Below are 22,770 nucleotides of genomic sequence, written 5' to 3'. Positions count from 1 at the left end.
GAGCGATGCAGAGAAGACTCTTTGCTCACTGATCGGTTTTACTTTTTTGTTTCAGCTGAATTTTGTGCTCGTTTTTTCTCTCCTAATAGAACAAAATGAAATGGAGCTTATGAGCTATTCAGTCAACAAACCAAATGGCGCCTGGAGGCTTGACTAACCCATGACCATCAGGGTAATTTTTTAGGGGAAAATGATGATTGATTCTGCGACGGTTGAATAATTTGTGTTTGCTCCAAGAAAACTGGAGGATCGAATCTAGTCTTGCAGCAGCTTGTCCATCTCTGCAGACGCAAGCAAGCACATGGAACTTGTGTGCAGCAGACTTGGACCGGACTTTTGCCTCCTCCCGGACTGAATCGAACAAGTTCTCTGCAAGACTTCAGAGATTTCTTTTGGTTGTTCAATGCACGTGTGTGCTCTTTGTTGAAATGGAATCATTAGGCAGCTCGTCGTGGCGCTTGGAATGCTTTATTTTCTACTAAGGCCTCCTTTTTAATCTAGCTAGGACACATGATTCTCAGCACGCATGAAAGATTTAGGACTGAAAGTTTAGAGTTTAGAGAAGCCATTGGTAGCACGTGTTGCCACCCGTACGCGTGCGTCCATTTAGCTAGTCATGGCTCTCGCTTTAGCCTGAGTGCGATGTGCGAGTAGCGAGCCTCCATCCTTCCATCCATCATCCGTGTACCAAGCACGCACGTTACACTTGCTGGTTTTGACTGGCAGCGGTGTGATCGAGGCCCGTGTATCTATAGCCTGGGTGTTGCGTGCCACCGCGTCCAAACTACCCCCTCCATTTTATCTTATCTGGATTTCATAATGTTCGCGAGGTGATGTGTATGTACACTAGCAACAAAATTAGGAGCACACAAATTAGAACCGGTTCTTAGTTTAACCATGGATCGACATGTTTTCAGTCGGATGAGCTGCAGAGATTTTTGGCAAATCGCGTCGCGTATACGCGTCCAAGTAAACATATTATTACTACGCCTGGCCACGTTGGCACACATGTGCTTTATTTATTAGGGGGAAACCAGCTGCCGGTGCTGCGTCGCCCTGGGACGATGATGGGAGGCGAGCTCGATCGGGTTCTTCGTCGTCGCGTCGCCGTCCGTCGCATTCGGCCGGTTGGCGTTGGCGCGTACACGTATATATCTAGCCAGGTGACAGATGGCAGGCCGCACGTGTGAACGAAGGCCAGGACTGGCAACGTGGCGCCCTGCTGTAGCAGCTCCCGCGTGTGGTAGAAATCGAAGGTGAGAGTATAGTATTCCAAATGGGCCAGACACGATGGACGGCCCGAAGCACGACACTAAAAGCACGACACTAGTCCGGTCCTAGGCGATCCATCGGGCCGCGGGCTGGCCCGGCACGATGGGGTGTTAGTGCCTGGGCCGCCACTCCGCCCCATAGTGCCGGCCCGAAGCACGGCACGATAGTGAGCGGCCCAATAGCGGCCTGATTCATTTAATGGCCCAGCAGCCCACCTCTCCTTCCATCTTCCCCTCCAACATATAAAATAATAAAACCCTAATTTTCCCCACCCCCACCCGGCCACCCCACCCCAGCCGCCCCTCCCTCTCTCTCCTCCAACCCTCCAACCCCGCGTCGGCCGCCTCCGCCCTAGCCCGCGCCCGCGACGGTCGCCACCCGCCCCGGCCGCCTCCGCCCCGACCGCTGCCGACCTGCCTGCCCCGACTGCCTCCGCCCTGGCCGCCGCCCGCCCCGACTGCCTCCGCGCCGGCCACCGCCCGCCGCCGACCCGGGCCTCTGCCGCCTCCACCCCGGCTGCCGCCGCCGCTCCGGCCACCTCCGACCCCGGCCGCCGCCGACCAGCCCGCCCCGGCCTTCGCGCCAGATGGGCCTCCAGAGCCCGATGGACCAGTCGGGCCGCCGTGCCGGCCTGGCCCTATAAAAAGGCCTTTGTGTCGGGCCTGGGCTGCCAGTTCAGCCCGATGGGCACGGCACTATCAGGCCCGATGGTCTGATAGTGCCGGGCCGCTTCGGGCCGGGCCACATCGGGCTAGGGCCGGGCCGCCCATTTGGAAATCTATAGGTGAGAGTACGTGAACCGATTTTTTTTTCTTTCGAAAGACAGAGAGAATCGAATACACACGTTGGCACAGTTGGCTGTTGAGTTGTATAGTACTGCTCCAAGACACGGTATAAACTTTTTTGAATTTTTATAATAATTTGAAACCTGTAGCAACTTTAATCACATTATTTTCTTTTTCCCAGATCGATTGTCATCCTTAGTACAGTCTCCATAGTGGTCACACGATTGACTTGTTTCCTTTGAAATAATAATGCACAGGATTGACTTATTGCTTCATCACCCATGGTCCATGCCGTGGCCTAACTTGCCGTTCACCTAAAATATTGATTCCCATGTCAACCTATCTTGAGCACAAGACGACCTGGCAGGCCGCCGTGTGCGTGCTCAACGTACTCACACATATATAGCTAGGCCCTGCGTGCAGTGTGCACCAACAGACAAACACTACCGGAAACCAAGAGTTCGCTGTGTGCCTCTTTCTTCACCGTGTGCAAATTCACGAGCACACAGCAAAAGGAGGTTTTGCCGTACGCCATACATAAAATACACGGCGAACTTATGGCACACGGTGACAGAACCTTTTGCCGTGTGCTGCATCTAAGGCACACGACAAACAGGCACCTTTGCCATGTGCCAAAGGCCGGCACACAGCAAAGAGGGCGCCACGTGCACCGTCCATCCCCACGCTAACGGCCGCTCGACGCCGTCCAACTTTGCCGTGTGCTAGGGTTAGATGAGATTTTTTTGGGACACCCTGAATAGACATGTACATGCACGGTTGCAGCGAGTGGAGGGCTTCCCAGATGTTGATGGCCGCAGGCTACGTACATGCCTAGCAATGCAAGGAGATCTAAGAATAGACGCGCCCGTCATATATGCGCACGTGTGATAATAATCAGTGTTAAAGTCAACGCAGTGGTTGCAGCAGCTAGTATTCTCGTGTTTCTTTTCAGCTTTTGGATGATAAGTTAATCATTGTCCATGAATGCTTGGAATTGATCCCCCTATATATGCTTATCCATCTCTATCGAGGCGGCCACTCGTGTGGTTAGAAAGAAGAGACGGCTCGGGATCGAGTGGCGAAGTATATGTGTCCTCTTCTAAGATATACTCTTTTATAGTCTCGCTCTAGCTCACTCGTGTAATTATTTGCTACTCTTTTTATAAAAAAATATGTCATTTTAGTGTTTTAAGTTGAATTTCTCTAATTTTAACTAAGTCTATGAAAAACACACTAACATCTACAACTCCGAATGAGTTTCACTAATAAGTTTATAGTTTATTCACTATTACATATGTTAATACATTTGACTACAAATTTGATTGAAGTTAGAGAGATTTGATTAAGGATAAAACTAAAAATGACCTATATTATATTCTACTATAACAGATAAATTGAATATTTTTACAGACATTTTCTTTAAGAAAACAAATCATGCAGACAGTTTATATGTATGTATGTATGTAGTCCCCATCGAGCTAATGGAATCGTAGCGCTTTAGGGTCTATTTGGATGAGCTAAAGTTGAGTGCTAAATTTTACCACATATTAGCACTCATATCTTTGCTAAAAATTTTAACTCTTGCTAAAATTCAGCTCACTCCGGCCCATTAACACTCCTGTTTGGATGAACTAGTGCTAAACTTTAGTACTTTTTAGCGTTAGCACTTGGATCCAAATTATACCCTCTTAGTTTATTCCTCGATCATCCATCGGACGGTGGGTTTGGTAATCTATGCACGCATATTCTTGTGGAGTATGAGTGGAAGAAAACCTCTTGTGCAAAGTCTCCAGCGACTTTGGACCAGCTAGACAGCAATATAGGCAGCTGGAGTATTCGTTGACGCAAACTGATTAATTATTTGTACTTGCACTATAGCAACAATGGCGCCAGGGAAAATAGCTAGATTCAACGCCACTAAGATAAAAGGACGGCAAAATTTGGGGAATCCTAAGGAACAACATAGATTATTCAAACACTACTGGGTTAGAGACTTCAGGGTTCAGGCTCCGGCAAGCCTAGCTCGTCCCCTGACTTATTTGAGGGAAGATCACTGGCGGGAGGCAGCGCCAGCAACCGCGGCGAGAGTGGAGGCAGTGACTTTGCCTGGTGCACGTGCACCATGGTTAAAATCAAATTTTTAAGAGTTAACTCCATTTTTACCATATAAATTATATAATTTTGTTTTATGCAATGGAGAGTGCATCAGGGTCATTTCAATCCTAGCTTCACCCCTGCTAGCCAGGACATATATAGGCATCTAGGATGAGAAAATGCAAATTTGATTAGAGGCGCTCAGGCGAATAATAAGTTACGTGGCGGTACGATAAGGTGTGAGAGGAATAGGATCACTGTGAGATATAGCAAAAAATAGCCGACTTCTTTATAAATACTTTCGAGAAATGTATTGACTAAAGACACCTTGGCACTTTAAGTAGGGAAAACTTAATAAGGTCACTACGAGTCGGCCATTCGAAAATAAACATCTAGGAGATATTTTAAATCTAGTAGTGAATTACTAAAGGAGACTCAAGCTGGAATGAAGATGCTGACACTTCTTGAATCAAGATTAAGGGATGGTAATAAAAATCAAGTGCTACTTGGGCTACACACTTGAGTTAGTTGGAGCTAAGTGCAGTTCAGCTGGTAAGGTTACTTATGGTATAACCTGCCCACTTAGGGTCAAGTCTCTAACTTGACACTTGACACTAGTGCTCATATTTTTCTAAATTCATTCTATGATTTAACCGGCACTATGATGTGTCCATCAATAGCAAAGTCACCGTAGGTATATGATGTGTCCATCAACAAAGCCTCCGTGGTGACTCATTGATCTACCGGCTCAGTCCGTCGAACATGATCATAGGGGTAGAGTTGCGTGCCTATATTTTTTTTCGTGATCGTGCATGAGCATATTTTTCATTAAGAGTAAGTGCGTGCCTATATTCACAGGGATGAGTGATCTAAGGTTCTAATGTGTTTCCAAAAAAAATCTTGAGCGGGCTCTGACATAAGCCCTAAATATTAATTCCTGTTTCGATTTATATATATCGTATATATATAGAAGTACCAATAGTATGACAACGCTGCGCGAGTGAACAGGAGACGTACGGTCGTACACGAGATGGAACGCGCACGCGTTGCCTGGAGCATCATAGGTGATGCAGCTAGTGATGCTGATAGCGCTATCGCCTACCTGTCGATTGAGTTGCACTTCACCACACGACCGGTCCCTCGACGACACGTCCGCGCCCAGATGCATGCAGCGGTCGTCATCGCTGTCGTCACGCGTGCACGGCGGCGCCGGCCGCCGGCGTCCCTCGAATTTCCGCCGTCGGCTGCCGTATCCAACGGCGGAATAATCCGGTGCTGCAGTGCAGCTAAATAAAAAAGACACAGAAATTAACTCCCATCCGATGTGGCTTGCCCTGGGCAGCTAGCTTCGTCTTCCTTGAGCAACCGCCCTTCCTCCTCCTCTACCTTGCTTCTATCTATAAAAGAGGCCCCGCGACGGACCTCCCAAAATTTCAGGTCTCTCGCCATTTCCACCCTTCCCCTAGCTTGAGCTGCCCATGCATCCCAAGGGGCAGGGTAATTAGATCCGATCCGTACTGCTCGATCTAGCTAGCTAGTGGGTTAATCATCAGTTGTTGATGGCAATTGATCTTGGTCTGGCTCCGGCGCCGGCGTCGTCGTCGTCCGGGGGGCGCCGCGGCATGCCGAGCCCGTGCACGGCGCTCCCGCCGGGGTTCCGGTTCCACCCGACGGACGAGGAGCTCATCCTCCACTACCTCCGCAAGCGCGCCGCCGCCGCGCCGTGCCCGGCCCCCGTCATCGCCGAGGTCGACATCTACAAGTTCGACCCGTGGGACCTGCCAGGTTAGTTCACCTACCGGCCGTGTTCATGTTCATCATCAGTTTTCATGGAGACTAGGATGCATGCTCACACACAGCATGGGCGGCGATCCGATCCATTTGTGCAGCCAGGGCGATTTTCGGGGAGGCCGAGTGGTACTTCTTCAGCCCGAGGGACCGCAAGTACCCCAACGGCGTGCGCCCCAACCGCGCCGCCGGATCCGGGTACTGGAAGGCCACCGGCACCGACAAGCCCATCACGCTCTCCTCCGGCGCTGGCGCCGCCGCGGCGCCCGACTCGTCCGAGAGCCGCGCCATGATCGGCGTCAAGAAGGCGCTCGTCTTCTACAAGGGCCGCCCGCCCAAGGGCTTGAAGACGAGCTGGATCATGCACGAGTACCGCCTCGCCGAGGCGCTCGCCGCCGCCAACACCTACAGGCCCATGAGGTTCAAGAACTCGTCCATGAGGGTACGTGCGTGCGTGGCATGTAATTTAACCTGAGATTCTTACACTTTTGCACTAGCTAGTTTAAACCAAAATTAACTATAGTTATAAAGATTAGGAAAAAAAAATCTGTGCATTATTATTTCTTCTTGTTTTATTGGCGTATTTACTTCGTTTTGAGAGGACGATCCTCCAAGGAATCTTTTCTTTTCCTTGTTACTTTTGAAACTTTTCTTCTGGTTGCTTGTGTGTGGCTGCCAGTTTAAGTAAGTTCGTTCCCAAGGTTAATCAACCACTGGCACTGGGTTTCTTTGACCCTTCAGATGCTTCTCTCTCTCTCTCTCTCTCTCTCTCTCTCTCTCTCTCTCTCTCCATGAGAGAGACTGCTACTGCTAGATGATCGATCAGAGATACTATCCGTGTGGCTTTTCACCACTGCCAATAATTGGCGTGCTGATCACACACACTGGTCGCTTTTCGAGCTTCAAGACACGTCACACTTGTGCCTGAAATAAAATGCCTGAGCTGTCTACTCTTGATGTGGATGCAGCTGGATGACTGGGTGCTGTGCCGGATCTACAAGAAGACCACGCCGCAGCTGTACTGCGGCTCTCCGCCGCACGACGAGCCGTCCATGGACGGCGGCCTCGACCTCGGCCGGCGGCAGCAGGACGGCTCGTCGGCCTCCGCCGGCGACATCGTCGCCACGTACGACGCGCCTGCCGGGGGCCTTCCGCGCCCGGCCTCCATCTCGGACTACCTCGTGGACTACAACTACTCGCCCGTGTCCGAGCTGCTCGAGAGCATGCCGGCGCCGGAGACGGCGGCGCAGCTCGGCATCATGGACCCAGGCAGGTTGTTCTACGCCGCTAATCACAGCGAGGGAGCAGCTAGCAGCTTGGCGGCGCAGCAGCAGATGAGCTCGCACAAGAGGCGATTCATGGAGGATTACTCCAACAGTGACTTGAACATGCTCCACGCGTCGTCCAGCAAGAGGGTGATGAGCGATCGGGCATCCATGGCTGCCAACCACGCCTTCTCCTCCGTGTTTGAGCCGGGCCAGACTTCTCTGCCGGACAGAATGACAGAATGACGCATGTGTGTGCTCCCTCACTGCTAATTAGGGCTAGGAAACAATATTCATTATTTGATTAGTATTGATGCAGAGGGATTTATCATGTATCAATTAGAAATAATATAGACAGAAGTATATTGTATTGTAAATTAAAGATAGATGAATTAGGGGGGAAAGAATTACAGTGACCATGAGCAATAGCTAGGTCTGATTTAGATGTAGTGTTAATGTGTGCAACTAGCAGATAGGTAGCTTGAAACATGTAATTAGAACACACGGTGTGATATATATAAATCTCTTTCAGTACATATGTGAATGAAGTACTACTATGTAGTTTAATCTTTTTTTTCTATGGAGATATATAAGTATAACCATGAACCTATTTATAGCTAGGTACATAATGTTTTTTGGATAATGCAATCGCGTTAAGATTTATTCAAACCGGCGGCGATGATGATTATCTGTACAATGTGAAATATAGACGCATATATTGACTCTTTTCACTATATATTCAGAAATAATCTCGACCGTGGAATTGAATGCATGGCCACATGCCTAATTGATCTCATGAGCTGCACTATTGACAACGAGAGGGTTTTGGGGGGAGAGACCGGTACGGTGGAAGTGCCGAATTAGAGTGTGAAACGAACATGGCACCATTTATGCCATTTCGAGTGATTTTGGTGATCGAATGACAAAACAACACTTAGACTAATATGATTGTTAAGATGATCATTCTCAGGCATTTAGGTTCAAGTGATGACAAAGAGAGAGAAGATAGGCGTAGCTAGGTTCAAGTGATGACAAAGAGAGAGAAGTTAGCGGACGGGGGTCGAGGGGGAGCCGCCCCTCGCGGGTCTCAGGGTAGCGCCCTGAAAGCTCTTCGGATCAGGAGCACCGGAAGAACCGATGCCTAAGCATCGGTGCATCCGACGCTTGTCGGAAGAACCGATGCTTGTTGGAAGAACCGACGCTATGATGTTTGGTGCAGGAGGGAATCGAAGCCAAGTCAGCCTATAGGCACCGGTTGAACCGACGGTCCAAGAAAGGTCATCGGTGCATTGGGCGTACTGTGTACCAGAGACGATGTCAAGTGCCCAGGAGAAGTTTCTTCAGCACCGGTTCAACCGACGGTGCATCGGAGTATTGCGTCGGTGCATTGACGTCAGCAGAAGAGAAGAAGGCTGTGAGTGACCGGTTTAACCGACGGGCAAGAATCGGTTCAACCGGTGGTCACTGTGTCAGCAGTCAGAAGTTCATCGGCTACATCGTGTCTTAGAGTGACCGGATGAACCGACGCTACCCCTGCCAGAGGCATCGGTTCATCCGATGATACGCATATTTTCTGTTGACCGTTGGAGCAACGGCTACAAGACTTGGTGGCCTATATATATGCCTCACCCCGGCCATTTGAAGTTTGTTGGAGTTGCTGGACATCCCACACACACCCAAGAACATCTCCAAGCCATACAAAAGCATCAAGATCATATCCTTAGCCCTTAGCACACTTTGAGAGTGTTGTGTAAATGATTAGCTCTTAGTGAGTGAGATTGCAAGGCTTCGAGCCTTTGTGCTGTGGTTCATTAGCGAACCAAAACAAGAGCTTGGTGCGCCGGCACCTTGGAGCGTGAAGCTTGCCGGCAACGTCATCGACCCTCCGACTTGGTGTGGAGCGGCGACGACACTTAATACTTGCAACCTTTATGCTTTTACTTTCATAGAATAGTTTCTTGTTAGAAAAGGCTATAGGGTGCATAACTCTTTTGGGATAGGGGGTTCACACTAGAACAACCTAGTTGCACATCTAGATAGCTTGATTTAGTTTAAGTTTTGTGCAAACTAGTTGGAGCCATAGGTCAAGTTTTTTATTAGAACCTAATTCACCCCCTCCCCCTCTTAGGTTAGAGCACCCGATCACTTTCAGAGTGTCAAACCAGTGGAATTGGAGAGCAATGTCTTGTCTTTTGTTTGCTTTGTTGCCTGAAAGCTTGGGTTTCTCCCCAGTTCATTGCACCAAACAAAAGGCAAGTAGCTAGATGGAGAGAAACAAATAGCTATCCCAGGTTCGCAGCAAGTGGGAAGAAGAAACACGGCCTTATCCATAAATGGCGATTGTTACCCTTGGCCTTTTCTGGGTGTCCATGGGGGCTGGTTTAAATGGATCATATGCATGCAACCATTTAAAAGTTGAGAAAGAATAGCTACCTCCACACATGGATATATAGAAAATGGATAGACGAATAATGTCATTAAAAACAATGCATGTTTTTTTGGGGGTGGGTGGGTGGGGGGGGGGGGGGTGATCTACATTTCGCAAAATAAACATCTTCCCATAGCGGCATTCGGCAGATAGCCTGTGATAGAGAAGTGTCAACCACGTATATATATGTCATGGGTGGTGATATGGTGAGATAAAAATAATGGTGTAGCATCAACCCTATCGTTTATATACTTATTTAGTATATACAACAACAATAATTGATCGAGATAATCTTTTATGGGTGAATTGAAATGACTACTAGTAGGTACGTGAAAAGCTCAAGGTTGTGCCAATTGAGCTTTCTGACAAGATAATATATAGTATATTGTGCCAAGTGAGCATGTCATGCCATTCCAGGGATATAGTGTGGTGGAAAGTAAGGAGGGTATGTGGGAGGCTTGAAGTAAATTGGTAAGTGGTCCAAATCACTGTTAACGCAAGTGTTTCATTAGCGAAAAGAGCTGCAAAGCGAGCTGTGAGTGTAGCAAAGGGCAAGGTGTACGATGACCTGTATCAGCGACTAGGCACGAAGGAAGGGGAGAATGACATTTATAGGATGGCTAGGATCCGCGAGCGGAAGACACGAGACATCAACCAAATCAAATGCATCAAGGATGGGACAGATCGACTTCTAGTGAAGGATGACGAGATCAAGGGCAGATGGCGAGAGTACTTCGACAAGCTGTTTAATGGGGAGAACGAGGGCACTACCTTTGAGCTAGATGACTCATTTGACGATACCAACAGACGTTTTGTGAGGAGATTCCAGGAGACAGAGATCGGAGAGGCTTTAAAGAGGATGAAGGACGGTAAAGCGATGGGCCCTGATGGTATTCCCATTGAGGTGTGGAGATGCCTAGGTGACAGAGCGATAATATGGTTAACTAAGCTTTTTAACCTTATTTTTCAGTCAAACAAGATGCCTGAAGAATAGAGAAGAAGTATATTAGTACCGATCTTAAAAAACAAGGGAGATGTTCAGAATTGTACTAACTACCGTGGGATTAAGCTGATGAGCCATACAATGAAGCTCTGGGAGAGGGTTATTGAGCACCGCCTAAGAAGAGTGACAAGTGTGACCCAGAACCAGTTTGGGTTCATGCCTGGAAGGTCGACTATGGAGGCGATTTTCCTAATACGACAATTGATGGAGAGATATAGGGAGCAGAAGAAAGACTTGCACATGGTATTTATTGACCTCGAGAAGGCATATGACAAAGTACCGAGAAATGTCATGTGGTGGGCCTTGGAGAAGCACAAAGTCCCAACTAAGTACATTACCCTCATCAAGGATATGTACAAGAATGCGATGACGTTTGTCCGGACATGTGGTGGCGACACCACTGACTTTCCTATTAACATAGGTCTACATCAGGGGTCCGCATTGAGCCCTTATTTATTTGCTTTGGTGATGGATGAGGTCACAAGGGACATACAAGGTGATATCCCTTGGTGTATGCTCTTTGCGGATGATGTGGTGCTAGTGAACGAGAGTAGAGCAGGGGTAAATAGGAAGTTAGAGCTGTGGAAACGCACGTTAGAGTCAAAAGGGTTCAGACTTAGTAGGACCAAGACCGAGTACATGATATGCGATTTTAGAGCATCTAGGCATGAGGGTGGTGACGTTAGTCTCGATGGGCTAGTGGTGGCCCATAAGGACACTTTTCGGTATTTAGGTTCAATGCTACAAAAGGATGGCGACATTGATGAAGATGTTAGGCATAGAATCTCAGCTGGCTGGTTGAAATGGCGTCAAACTTCTGGTGTCCTCTGTGACAGGAGGGTGCCACAAAAGCTAAAAGGTAAGTTCTATAGGACAACGATTCGCCCGGCGATGTTCTACGGTACTGAATGTTGGCCTACAAAAAGGCGACATGTCCAGCAACTGAGTGTAGCAGATATACGGATGTTACGGTGGTTTTACGGGCACACAAGGAGGGATAGAGTCCGGAACGAAACTATTCGGGAAAGGGTAGGGGTGGCACCAATTGAGGAGAAACTTACTCAACATCGGATGAGATGGTTTGGACATGTCCAACGGAGGCCTCCGGAGGCGCCGGTGCGTAGTAGGGTGCTAAAGCGTGTTGATAAGGTAAAGAGGAGTAGGAGTAGACCTAAACTGACTTGGGACGAGTCGGTTAAGAGAGACCTTAAGGATTGGGATATCTCTGAGGAGTTAGCTTTGGATAGGACCGCTTGGAGACTAGCTATCAACGTGTCTGAACCATGACATTTGTGTCTTTTGGGTTTCATCTCTAGCCTACCCCAACTCGTTTGGGACAAAATGCTATGTTGTTGTTGTTGTAGTAGTAGAGGGGCCGGTTGGCTAGAATTTTTTTTCTTTATTCATGCATTTCATGTTTACCAGTCAGGAATATTATTTATGTTGCTTTTGTACTTGTACCCTGATATAAACGTCGATTTAATTTTGGGTTGTCCCAAATTATATTCTCTGAATTCTAGTGATTTAAATGTCCTGCAGGATGAGGATTTGTCACCAGTAGCCATGTGAAAATGACCTGACTATTTCAAATGATATAAGACTTACTGAGGAAAAATAATGTATCTATATATTGGATAGTTCCCCAAGTTAAAAGTAAACAATAATGCAAAAAGACCCTAGTTAAGGCCAATCTCAACAGAAGTATCATGTGAGTGTCATGAGTATTAAATTTGATGACATAGCAGAAGAAAGTTGAGAGAAGAAGTGTCATCACCATGACACTCTTTCAGCTCAGTTACCTAGTCTACAGTCTTGGTAACTATGTGATGACACGACTCCCCACTGAGATTGTGATGACACTACTCCCGACTGAGACTGGAGTAATACTGTATTGGCTCCCATAAAAAAATGTAATGAAGACTCGATCCACCAATAATTCTCTGCAACGCAATGCTAATAATTAAGGCACGCAGGATCTCGTCACTTGCCTCTTGCTTGTGGAACATGAGTTACGTGTACGTGTGAAAGCATCGGCTTATCCTCAGAATATATATGATTAAGCTACAAAACCAAGAGAATATTCTGCTGTGTTTGACCAGATGCAAGTAGCTATGTTGTTGCTTCCCAAGCTGAAGCAAAAGGCGTACGTTGGAATATTACATTGATGCTTCCTACTAATTAGCCTGATCGATCAGTAATTAATAATGAAGTTGAATTGGGGGCTACTACCTTGTACTCTAAGTAAAACCCACGGACGGATATATATATGGGCGTGTTTAGTGCGCGAATTTTTTTTGAGTTTTACTACTGTAGCACTTTCGTTTTTTATAATTAGTGTCCAATCATGGACTAATTAGGCTCAAAAGATTCATCTCATCATTTACAGCTAAACTGTGCAATTAGTTACTTTTTTAAACTACATTTAATATTCCATGCATGTGTCTAAAAATTCGATGTGACGGAGAATCTTGAAATTTTTTAGGAACTAATTAAACAGGGCATATATATATAGTAGGTCTATTGAATACCCTAGCTATGGAATAAGCAATTCCATACCCGAGCCTCCTTCGCACCCGGTTTTCCTTCGGCCCGGTCCCCACGCACCCCCCCTTCCGGTTTGACCACCCCCTCTCCCCACCAGGGTTTACCTTTTCGGCGAAATTTCGCCGAAATTTCGGTGAAAATTTCGTTTCCGCTAGTAGCCGGGAAGTGAAATTTCGGTACTTTTCGCCATTTTCCGTTTTGAAATTTAAAAATTCAAAAATATTTATAAAAAATTCGGAAAAAATATGATAAAAAACTAGGTATTCTTCTGAGCAAATAGGACTAGAACACACTCAAATCTAAGATCATTTGCTAGGCTAAAATTGCATTTTAGTTGAAAAACAAGGTTATTTGTAGTCTAATGAGGTAGAATTTGAGTTGGCATGAGAGTTAACGAAGTAGAAAAAAACACACCTTTCAGAATGCTTTAACAATTCTCTATACAAATTGAATCCAAAAAAATTTCAAACACTGTCACATGAATTGATAACCAATTCAAATCATGTTTTTCCTAGATTTAAAACAACTTTCAATTGGATCAACCAATGTCCCTGAAATTTTATAGGCATATCCGCAATAACAAGAATAATAAAAGTCTAGTTGAGGCCTAAGAGAAAAAAATAGAAGTTGTCATATGAAATGACAAGACTTTTAATTGGTAGTTTTTGAAATAATTAAATAACTTTCAAACCATTGCTCAAATGAAAAAGTTCCTGAAACAAAAGTTGTAGATCTCAAAAAACTGAAAAAAGTTGGTATTCAAAAGTTTTTCATTTGACCTCCGAAACAGTAGGAAAATCACAACTGACATCATTTTCCGTGGAAAATCACCGAATTTCGGTCGGAATTCACCGAAATTTCGGTGGAATTTCGTTTTTTGAATTTGAATTCTCTTTCCGTTCGGAATTAGCGAAATTTGACGAAATTTCGGCCGAATTTCGTTTCCGGCAGTTGGCGGGATTCGGTAAAAAAACGAAAAGGTGAACCCTGCCCCCCCCCCCCACCCATGACACCCAGCTCGCCCTCCTCCCTTCCGCCCCGCAGCAACTGCCCCGCGGCAGCTCGCCGTCACCGCTCCCTCCTCTCCCCGCGCCCCCAATCCCGGCGGCGACCCTCCCCCTCCCGGCGTCCGTCGCCGCTCCTTCACCCTCCACAAGCGCCCCAACTCCTTCATCCCGGCGCATATCGGCATCCGCGACCCGCGCGCCTCCTCGATCTTCGCGCTCACCATCGCCTCCCGCCTCCCACCGCGGGGAGCAGAAGTGGCGGCGGCCCTCCCTCCCCTTCAAATGCGGCGGCATAGGGGGACATGGCCGCGGTCGGAGCAGCGGAGCAGGCGCGCGAAGCGGCTGCGGCGGAGCAGCAGCGTGCGGCCAGTGGGCGGGCAGCTGCCGGCGGACGCGGCGGCTGGCTCCCGTACTGCCCCATCGAGGACGCCCCCCTTAACGGGTTGCGCGGCGCGCGCGGCGAGGGCCAACCCCGTGCTGCGCAAGGCAGGTCCAGGCGGCCTAGCACGCGGGGACAGCGAGCGGCGTGCGGCACATGGGCGCAAGGAGTAGGGCGGCACGCGGATGGTCTAGGCGCGGCCCTGTCCCGCTGCTACCTGGGCCGCGAATGCTTGGAGACAATCCTGATGACCTGATCTAGTTTTTCCCCTCCTTCAAATCGACAATCTCTTGCAGTGGTGGTCATGACGCGAATGGCGGCATCCACTCTAGGCATCGAAGCTTCCTCACACTCACCTGAGCTGTCGAATCCTTGGGGGATTCCTCTCCATAGGCATAAGGTTCCCCACTATCGCCATCCCCATTCGGATCTTTTGTCGAGGTTGTTGTATTGATGGTGCAGCTCTGCCTTGTTGCAGGTGTCCGATCGAGTTGGATTTCACCTCCAATAATTGTTCCTGGTGAATGCTAAACAATCTAGGCATCACAGTTTGGCCAGTGCTAGATCTAAATCCCAGCCTTGACTTCTGTTCCATGTAGGGTTCCATTGAAGCATTGATCTACCAGGGGAAGAGGTTCCATTGAATCGAGGATGCCTGCAATGGCATAGGGAACCACCGGCATGCTCCACTCTCATGGACAGAACTGACACTGTACAAGCACGCAGGTGAAGGTGCATACCCTGCATCCCTACATCGCCGCTTTGTCCCCGGCTTGATTCATCCAGGTAGAGATGCTTTTTTATCTGCTAGTTGCCTATTCTTGATCTCACATGTGTAGGAGCTTAATTTTATTTTCGAAACTCTTTTTCCTTCTCTATTTTCCTATGCACAGATAGATCTTGCTGGTTGCTGCAATCGAGATCGAGTACACATGCAGGTCGGTCAAACAACCAAGAATTCATCTTTTTTTTACTGCAATATCGATAAGTAATAATAACAGAAAGGTGGATTATTTTTTTTCATGTGAAAGCAAGTTGAGCCCAGATCTCATTTGGCGTTGCAGCTTGCTGTTTCTGCATTGGTACTTAAATTCGGACTACTTTATTTATCTACTCTTAGTTTATCTCACTTGTGTGCTATCTGAAATATCAGGAGCTGTTGCATCTGAGTATTGGTTTTGGGCCTAATATTCCAGGGCGTTGTTGGTGCAGTAATGAACCTAACCGCTGGTGCTGGTCCCATGGTGTGGATATCTATCATCTGGGAAGATTGGCTAGAGCATCTTGTGTTGTGCCTCCTTCTGTTTAGGTGCCATGGTGCTCCTCGACAAGATTGGCTAGGCATCAGAGGTGAACTCTATTCTTTTTGTTGAGGCAAAGTTGGGATCTTGAGCTGGATCTTTAGCCCTGCTATTTGCAGAGCCTTTGATTTGTAAAACAACTGCTGTTGGATTATGTTAGCTAGTGGTTAGGATTTCTCCAAATGATAGCATATCCTCTTTTTTAGTATGTGATTCCATCTTGCACGGCCATCTGTTACTCGGGTATGGTATGTCTCCCATTAAACTGAATTTTCATTTGACATGCCATGGCCTCAACGTAGTGATAGAATACCTCTGTAATATACTTGCTGTGCACACAGCACAGCCTTGCCAACTTGAGATAGTTAAGTTCCTTATTAATGCTACTAAAGTATTTGAAATGCACCATACTCTGTTTTGTATAAATCTCATTTCCTGGACACAATGGCTACTGTGAGCATAGGATTGTGAGCTTGAGGTAACCAAAGCCTTCTGCGCGCTCTGCTCATGATCATGTAGTTTGAACTGATTATACTGTGTTGATTTTTTTCCTTCTTAACAATCATTTTCAGTTGACAGTTTACTATAGGATATCAGGGTACCCCTGATTGAGTTCAGATCTTCCTAGAAGGAATAAAATGGTTCTTTTATTTTTGTTACTCCTTGCTCATTCCAACTTCTGGTCCATAATGTTTTATACCTTTATGAAGTCAATCTATAAAAATGATGCCATCGTATTCAAGTGTTTTTTTATGGTTTTTTCAGGATTTGAGTGGACACCGTGATCTCCATTGACAGTGCCATCTTTTGGCGGCACCCATCATTACCATTAGATGTTTAGGGATAATTTCCCTTGATTATCACTTGATGGATTTCATGCAAAGTGCATATGTTGTACAATAGATTCTGAGTTTTATGAGAGGATGGTATATAGAGACCTTCTGTGTGTAGATTCTTATGAAAGTGTAAGTTCGGTGTGGCATAACAGAAATATGACTCCACCTTTGTGTGTTTATAGTAATTATGAACTGGCTTAGCAAAAATGTGTGGTGCCTGTAAGCTCGTGGTCCTAAATCAGACATTTTATGTTTTGTCTCGTAGTTTCTGATGTAAAGAATATTTAGTTTAATCCAGTGTTGACGCATTCACCTGCCAATACAAACAAAATGCTTTTCAATTGGCCCTAGTATTACTGTGTCCGGCAACTGCAAAACCTTTTTGTTTTCCAATCCCCTGGGCGTGTGAATCCATTTTCGTATAATTGCATCGAGTCCTTGCACGTTTCTATTTCCTTACAGCACGTGAATTATCTGGGCTCACCTGCAAGACACACGGCAAACAATTAAGTGCATAATCCGTCTATACAATCTGCTCACACGCTAGGAAAAAAGCATGAGAAAAGGGGGCGTACAGTTGTAGAGAAGGGAACATGTCACGTGTGCGTTGGAGTGCGGCGTGCATACAGGACCGGTTGGGCGGAGATGGGCGGGGCGTGCTTTGCGGATGAAAAACCGGACGCGGATGGCGGGAGCCTGGGCACGCGGGCGCGACGATGGGTGGGCAGCGGGCTGTCTCGGGTATGGAATAACTATTCCATACCCAGGGTAGATATTAGCCACATATATATATATATATATATATATATATATATATATATATATATATATATATATATATATATATATATATATATATATATATATATATATATATATATATATATATATATCGGATAATAGGGTCGGAGTACATGCATTGAACCATATATGGACCTAGACCGGTCATTGTCCCACAAGCTATGCAAATGATGTCACCTAGAACTAACGAAGGGGGTGATATCTGTTTCGTATGTATATTTAAGTTTTGAACTGCTGGATTTTTGGCACCAACTAATTCAAACCATTCAGCAAGTGACCACCGAGTTGACAAATTATCGTCATGTTGTGTGCTTGCTGCAGCAAAGGGCGCAAGCATTATTCGGCATCTTGTTATATATTATTTATGGATGGGCTGGCCTGCTTACACTTGCTGGATGATTTCTCGTATGTCGGATCACGTAATAATTCATCGTGATGGGGGTCTGAGGCCCTGCCCTGACATGCGTAAGGCCTCGTTTGGTTCGGCCAAGAATACAATTTGTTCCACACGGATCGGCTTAACCGGCCGGTTTGAAAACGGATTCGATCTGGAACAGCCGTACGTTTAGGCTTGGTCCGAAATGGAAACTGTCCATCCGGAGTTCCGGACCTTTCCTCCCCTTCCTCAGCCCTCAGCCCGGAACACAACCCCACAACATTAGGGGCCCGTTTAGTTCCCAAAAAATTTCACCTCCTCTTTAAACACATGTATGAAGCATTAAATGTAATTAAATAACAAAACTAATTACACAGTTTGGATGCACATGACGAGACGAATCTTTTAAGCCTAATTAGTGTATGATTAGTCATAAATGCTACAGTAACCAACATGTGCTAATGATGCGGTCAAAGACCTCAAAAGATTCGTCTCGCGATTTCCAAGTGAGTTCTGAAATTAGTTTTTTAATTAGTGTCCGAAAAATCCTTCCGACATCTGGTCAAAGGGATAATATGACAACCAAAATTTTTTTGTCTGGAACATATCCTCCGTCCCGACGGTTTGGTGTCTCGCGCATCTCGAGGAGAGGCGATGGCGCGGCATGAGGCGGAGGCGGCCTGCCGGCGCGAGTCTGTCCGAGGGGTCTCCCGGCGGTGGCTGTCCAATTCAGTAGTTGTCTTCTCACCGGTAGGTTCCCGTCGCTCCACTTCTTTCTCTCATGTTAATCTATAAGGAAAGAATATTCATGACGGTTCTAGAAAATCACCAGCATGGATATTGCGTGGGTGCTTGTATTGGACTTGAGAGGATGTTTTCCTACTGGTAATGATAATTAATTATCACTATATTCCGAAATATAGCTACGTTTAGATTTTTTTTCAAAGTCAAACTTTATTACATTTACTACAAATAGCAAAATAATCATGAAGGAAATAATGTAAAATTTTTGAAGGCTAGTAATATAAAATTATGTTAGTAGTTTATCCTGAAACCAACTATTATAATATATAATTTTTTTCTATTTGAAGTTATTTATTTTAGAGATACTATTGGTTAAAGAAAATTGAATGTAGGTGTATTCTAGGACGGAGGGAGTATGTACATAAGGATGGCAACAGAGCGGATTCGGGTCAGGTGGAGTGTCTGGGTACCCAAAACTAAAACTAAAACCCGAACCCTATCCGAACACCGAACTCAGATGAAAATCCATCCCAAAACCGAAACTCGCGGATCCCGAAACCCGATTGGATACAAGAAATCCATTTTATACGGCAACAATAAGTAATAAGTACTTTCTAGAAATATATACATGATATATATAACATTCACATCTATAAACAAGATGCAATAAATAGTAAATAATTTTCTAAGTCAACTTAGAATAAATTTAATAGTCTAATAAACAAAGATATTATTAAGTATACTATAAAACATGAGTTTTTATTTTAAATAGTTATCCACTGGGTATGCACGGGTGAAAAATCAAACCCGAGACCGAACTCGATAAGTTTCAGGGGCTCCAAACCCAAAAATCATCAGTGAGGAATCATCACTGAATCTGAACCCGCTAGACCCGAAATCCGCGGATATCCAATCCGAAACTGGACCATTACCACCCTTATATGTACACATATTGGTTCTTGTCAACCTTCACTCTTGTGAGATCATCTTGACTATGAAACTGGCATGACGAGACTTATATTCCTGCGGGTTCTTTTCTCGTGACAAGAATGGTGCTCCGAAACGGATTTCCTATTTGTAGTAGTGTAAGTAAGAAAGGTAAAATAGACCGTATCATAGCCAAAGAACATGGGTAGCTCCAACATGGTTTTGTGAGTCTGAGGAGGCTGGACGGACGGTTTTGTGGTCCAGGGAGAAAAAACATATTCGGCTCCAAATTGAGGGAGGCAAAAAAGACTTTTTCCTTTCTAATATTCTTGTAATTTTCCACAGCCCAGCGAAGATTTATGGATCAGCTGGACCAGATTGTTTTGCAGCCCACCACCGGCAGCCCGTGGGCAACGTGTTGGTGTTTACCGCCAAGCCTGCTCAGGGATACCCTTAGCAGTAGTGTTTGTAGGTAGGAATCGACGGCTCTGGAACTCGATGGGGGGGCAAGGAACACAAAGATTTAGACAGGTTCGGGTCGCGAGTTGCGTAATACCCTACGTCCTGTGTGGTGGTTTGTATTGCCTTAGGTGTAGATGTCTTTTGAGGGAATCCCTGCCCGCCCTTATATATCCGGGGGACAGGGTTACATGGAAAGTCCTAGCTGAGTACAGTTGGAGTCCTTCTACAACACGATCGGTTAGTTTTCTTGTACTGCAGCTAGTTCTACGCCTATTCGGATAGTTACAAAAAGAGGTAAGGTACATCCATGAGCTATCCCTTACTCTAGAACATTCTATGTCTGTAAGCAGTCCCGCTGCCCCGGGTCTGAAAAACCCCCGAGCTCTTCGTAGCCGAGTCCAGTAGGTGTCGAGTACTTGGCTGGGCGTCTTTGAGTTCTTCGAGTAGTCAGAACATCCTTCTGGTTGCTTCTGACTCTTCCTTCAGATACGTCGAGTAGTCCTTCAAGTACTTCCGTTTCCTTCGAGGCTGTGAGGTGCTCAAGCCCTGAAATCTTAATCATATATGGTGCGCGAAGTACTCGCGCTTTATATAGAGTAGCCCCCGAGCCTTAGGTTAAATCGTAGAATCAGGCTGAGGGTCACTTCAGTCTTTTTCTTCTTCTTTATTCTTCAAAAAATTTAAAAAATAAATATCTGATACATATATTTCGCTGCCCCCGAGTCTTGAATTTAAATCCCTCCATTTAGATTTAAGAATCAATGTAAACTCATGGCAAAAATTGAAAACTTCCCTGAGAAGGAAAGAATCCATTGGCATACCAAATATTAACAAAATTGCCCCTGAAGACCGTATAAATCCGGTTGAAAACTTCCAAGGGTTTTGCCCCTTGAACTCCTGGCCGCCGTCAAACTCAGATTTCACATTTGCCTCTTCTCAGTCAAAATCCAAAAGCCTCTCTCGTAGCCCCCGAGCCAAAACTTGTGACTTTGAGATGGCTCCCAAGAAGAACAAATCCAAAGTTGAGGAGGGAACTGTCGCCAATATGTCCACAGGTTGGCGTAAAAGCCAGATGTCTGAATCACTAGTCCGGGAGTTGGAGAATATGGGTCTCCTCCAAGAGCAGGGTGTGAGCCAATGGCGCACTGGTGAAGAAGAAGATTACCCTATGGAAGGTACTCTTGAGACCGTTATGTTTCGCGATTTTGTAGAACGTGGTCTCTCTTCCTGTGTCAGAATTTTTCTATAGACTGCTTCAGTTCTGGAGAATTCAATTACACCATCTCACTCCTCAGTCCATCTTGCATCTTTCAATTTTCACTCATTTCTGTGAGGCATTCCTTGGAATTCTCCTCCATTTCCACCTTTTTCAACATTTCTTCTTCCTTGTTCCAATCCCTAATGACACCAATCCCGCCGTCATCGGGGGATGTGAATTGGTACTCCGCCCTGAGAACCGAGGCGAGTACTTGGCTTATGATCCGACGGGTAAAGGGGCCGAATGGAAGAAGTTCTGGTTCCATGTTGGGAACTTTGAATCCCCACTTCCAGAAAGGACTGCTGGTGCCGCCCAAGTCCAGGAGAGCTGGTCGAGTAGAGGACCTGGTGGCAAGCAAGTTGAAGCCATTCTTCGTGCGATTGCCATTATTAAGAAAAAGGAAGTCACTGGAGATCATGTGGTCTTCTCATTTATCAGTCACCGGACGCAACCTCTCCAGCTGCGAAAACATCCTGCCTTTAGATATGAAGGTACGTAGGATCCCACTAGGATATCCTCAGAACCAATGGCTCAGTCTGAAGTAATAAAGAGATGCTGCAAAGTACTCGATAACTTCGACAAGTCTTTGACGCTTCCAACACTCTTCTCGGCACAAAATCCTCCTGAGAATGCCTGGGTACGTGCTTTGGATACCATGTCGAGTACTTGTAGTTAACTATTTTTGATCTTCTGACTAAGTATTGGCTTCTTTCTGCAGAAGAATTATAAATCCTGGTATTGTATGCCTCCGACTTCTGCAAATGCTGATTCTGACAACAGCAAGAAACGGAAGGTGGCTCCCGGATCAATGTTGCAGAGGAAAGTTCCTCGTCTCGATGCCGGTGAGTAAGTATATAATATTTTGTTGATTGTACCCCGTTTGCCTCAGCTTTCTTATTCAGAATCTTGCTTGGCTAGGGTCCAACATCTTTCGGCGCATGGAAAAGATCAAGTCAAAGACTTCCGCAACTGGGTGTCGAGTGGTTCGGAAGAAACTAGTCGATCAGCCCCCAATTCTCCTGTAATTGGGTTGATCGAGACCCCGGCTGCCAGTTTCCTGAGTACAGACACAGCTGAGAAACCAAGCGAACCAAACACTGAAACATCTGATACTTCTGCGGCTGCTGAAGGAGCTTTCAAAACTGGTGGATCTGGGATTAGTGGAGCAGAAGGGTCAAAAGTTCCTTCCGTTCGACTGGTACCATTCCAGTCTATGCCTCAGTCAGCCCAAGAAGAGTTGGGAAAGAAACTATTTGATGATCCACTGTTGTCTCTAGACAATATGAAGAAACTTGCAGATTGTATGCAGTGGAGCTTTAAATTCACCAAGGTGGGTCTTCTTCCACTACTTGTCTTTGTCGAGTAGTTGTTGATGTCTGACCAGATTCGCCTTGTATGTCTCAGGATGTAGCCAATCGATCTTTCTTGAAGTCTCATGCTTTATACAAGACTGTAGACAATCGAAAAATCTTAGAGGAGCAAAAGGTCATGATTGCCAAA

At 46.1% G+C, this 22,770-nt stretch overlaps 1 protein-coding gene and 1 long non-coding RNA gene across 2 annotated transcripts; both read left to right on the top strand.

Annotated features, from left to right (window-relative positions):
• Positions 1 to 5,485: 5,485 nt before the first annotated feature.
• Positions 5,486 to 7,722, top strand: LOC120676506 (NAC domain-containing protein 2-like). Its single transcript, XM_039957832.1, has 3 exons — positions 5,486 to 5,936; positions 6,041 to 6,381; positions 6,908 to 7,722. The coding sequence occupies exons 1-3, from the start codon at positions 5,711 to 5,713 to the stop codon at positions 7,448 to 7,450; spliced, it is 1,110 nt and encodes a 369-aa protein (XP_039813766.1). The 5' UTR covers positions 5,486 to 5,710; the 3' UTR covers positions 7,451 to 7,722.
• Positions 7,723 to 14,566: 6,844 nt separating this feature from the next.
• On the top strand, positions 14,567 to 16,999 carry LOC120676572. The gene is made up of 6 exons (XR_005675880.1): positions 14,567 to 14,965; positions 15,044 to 15,351; positions 15,459 to 15,503; positions 15,597 to 15,647; positions 15,778 to 15,915; positions 16,632 to 16,999. It is a non-coding gene; the product is annotated as an uncharacterized LOC120676572 (long non-coding RNA).
• The last annotated feature ends 5,771 nt before the right edge of the window (positions 17,000 to 22,770 follow it).

The sequence above is a fragment of the Panicum virgatum genome, chromosome 5N (genome assembly GCF_016808335.1).
Source record: "Panicum virgatum strain AP13 chromosome 5N, P.virgatum_v5, whole genome shotgun sequence".
NCBI classification, from domain to species: domain Eukaryota; kingdom Viridiplantae; phylum Streptophyta; class Magnoliopsida; order Poales; family Poaceae; genus Panicum; species Panicum virgatum.
This window is presented reverse-complemented; position numbering and strand designations above follow the sequence as displayed.

What these genes read in the sequence shown, in the direction of transcription:
- LOC120676506 (XM_039957832.1), top strand. Translation starts at nt 5,711, where the DNA reads ATGGCAATTGATCTTGGTCTGGCTCCGGCGCCGGCGTCGTCGTCGTCC. An exon ending in CGACCCGTGGGACCTGCCAG is followed by an intron (nt 5,937 to 6,040) that starts GTTAGTTCACCT and finishes CCATTTGTGCAG; the next exon opens with CCAGGGCGATTTTCGGGGAG. An exon ending in TCAAGAACTCGTCCATGAGG is followed by an intron (nt 6,382 to 6,907) that starts GTACGTGCGTGC and finishes ATGTGGATGCAG; the next exon opens with CTGGATGACTGGGTGCTGTG.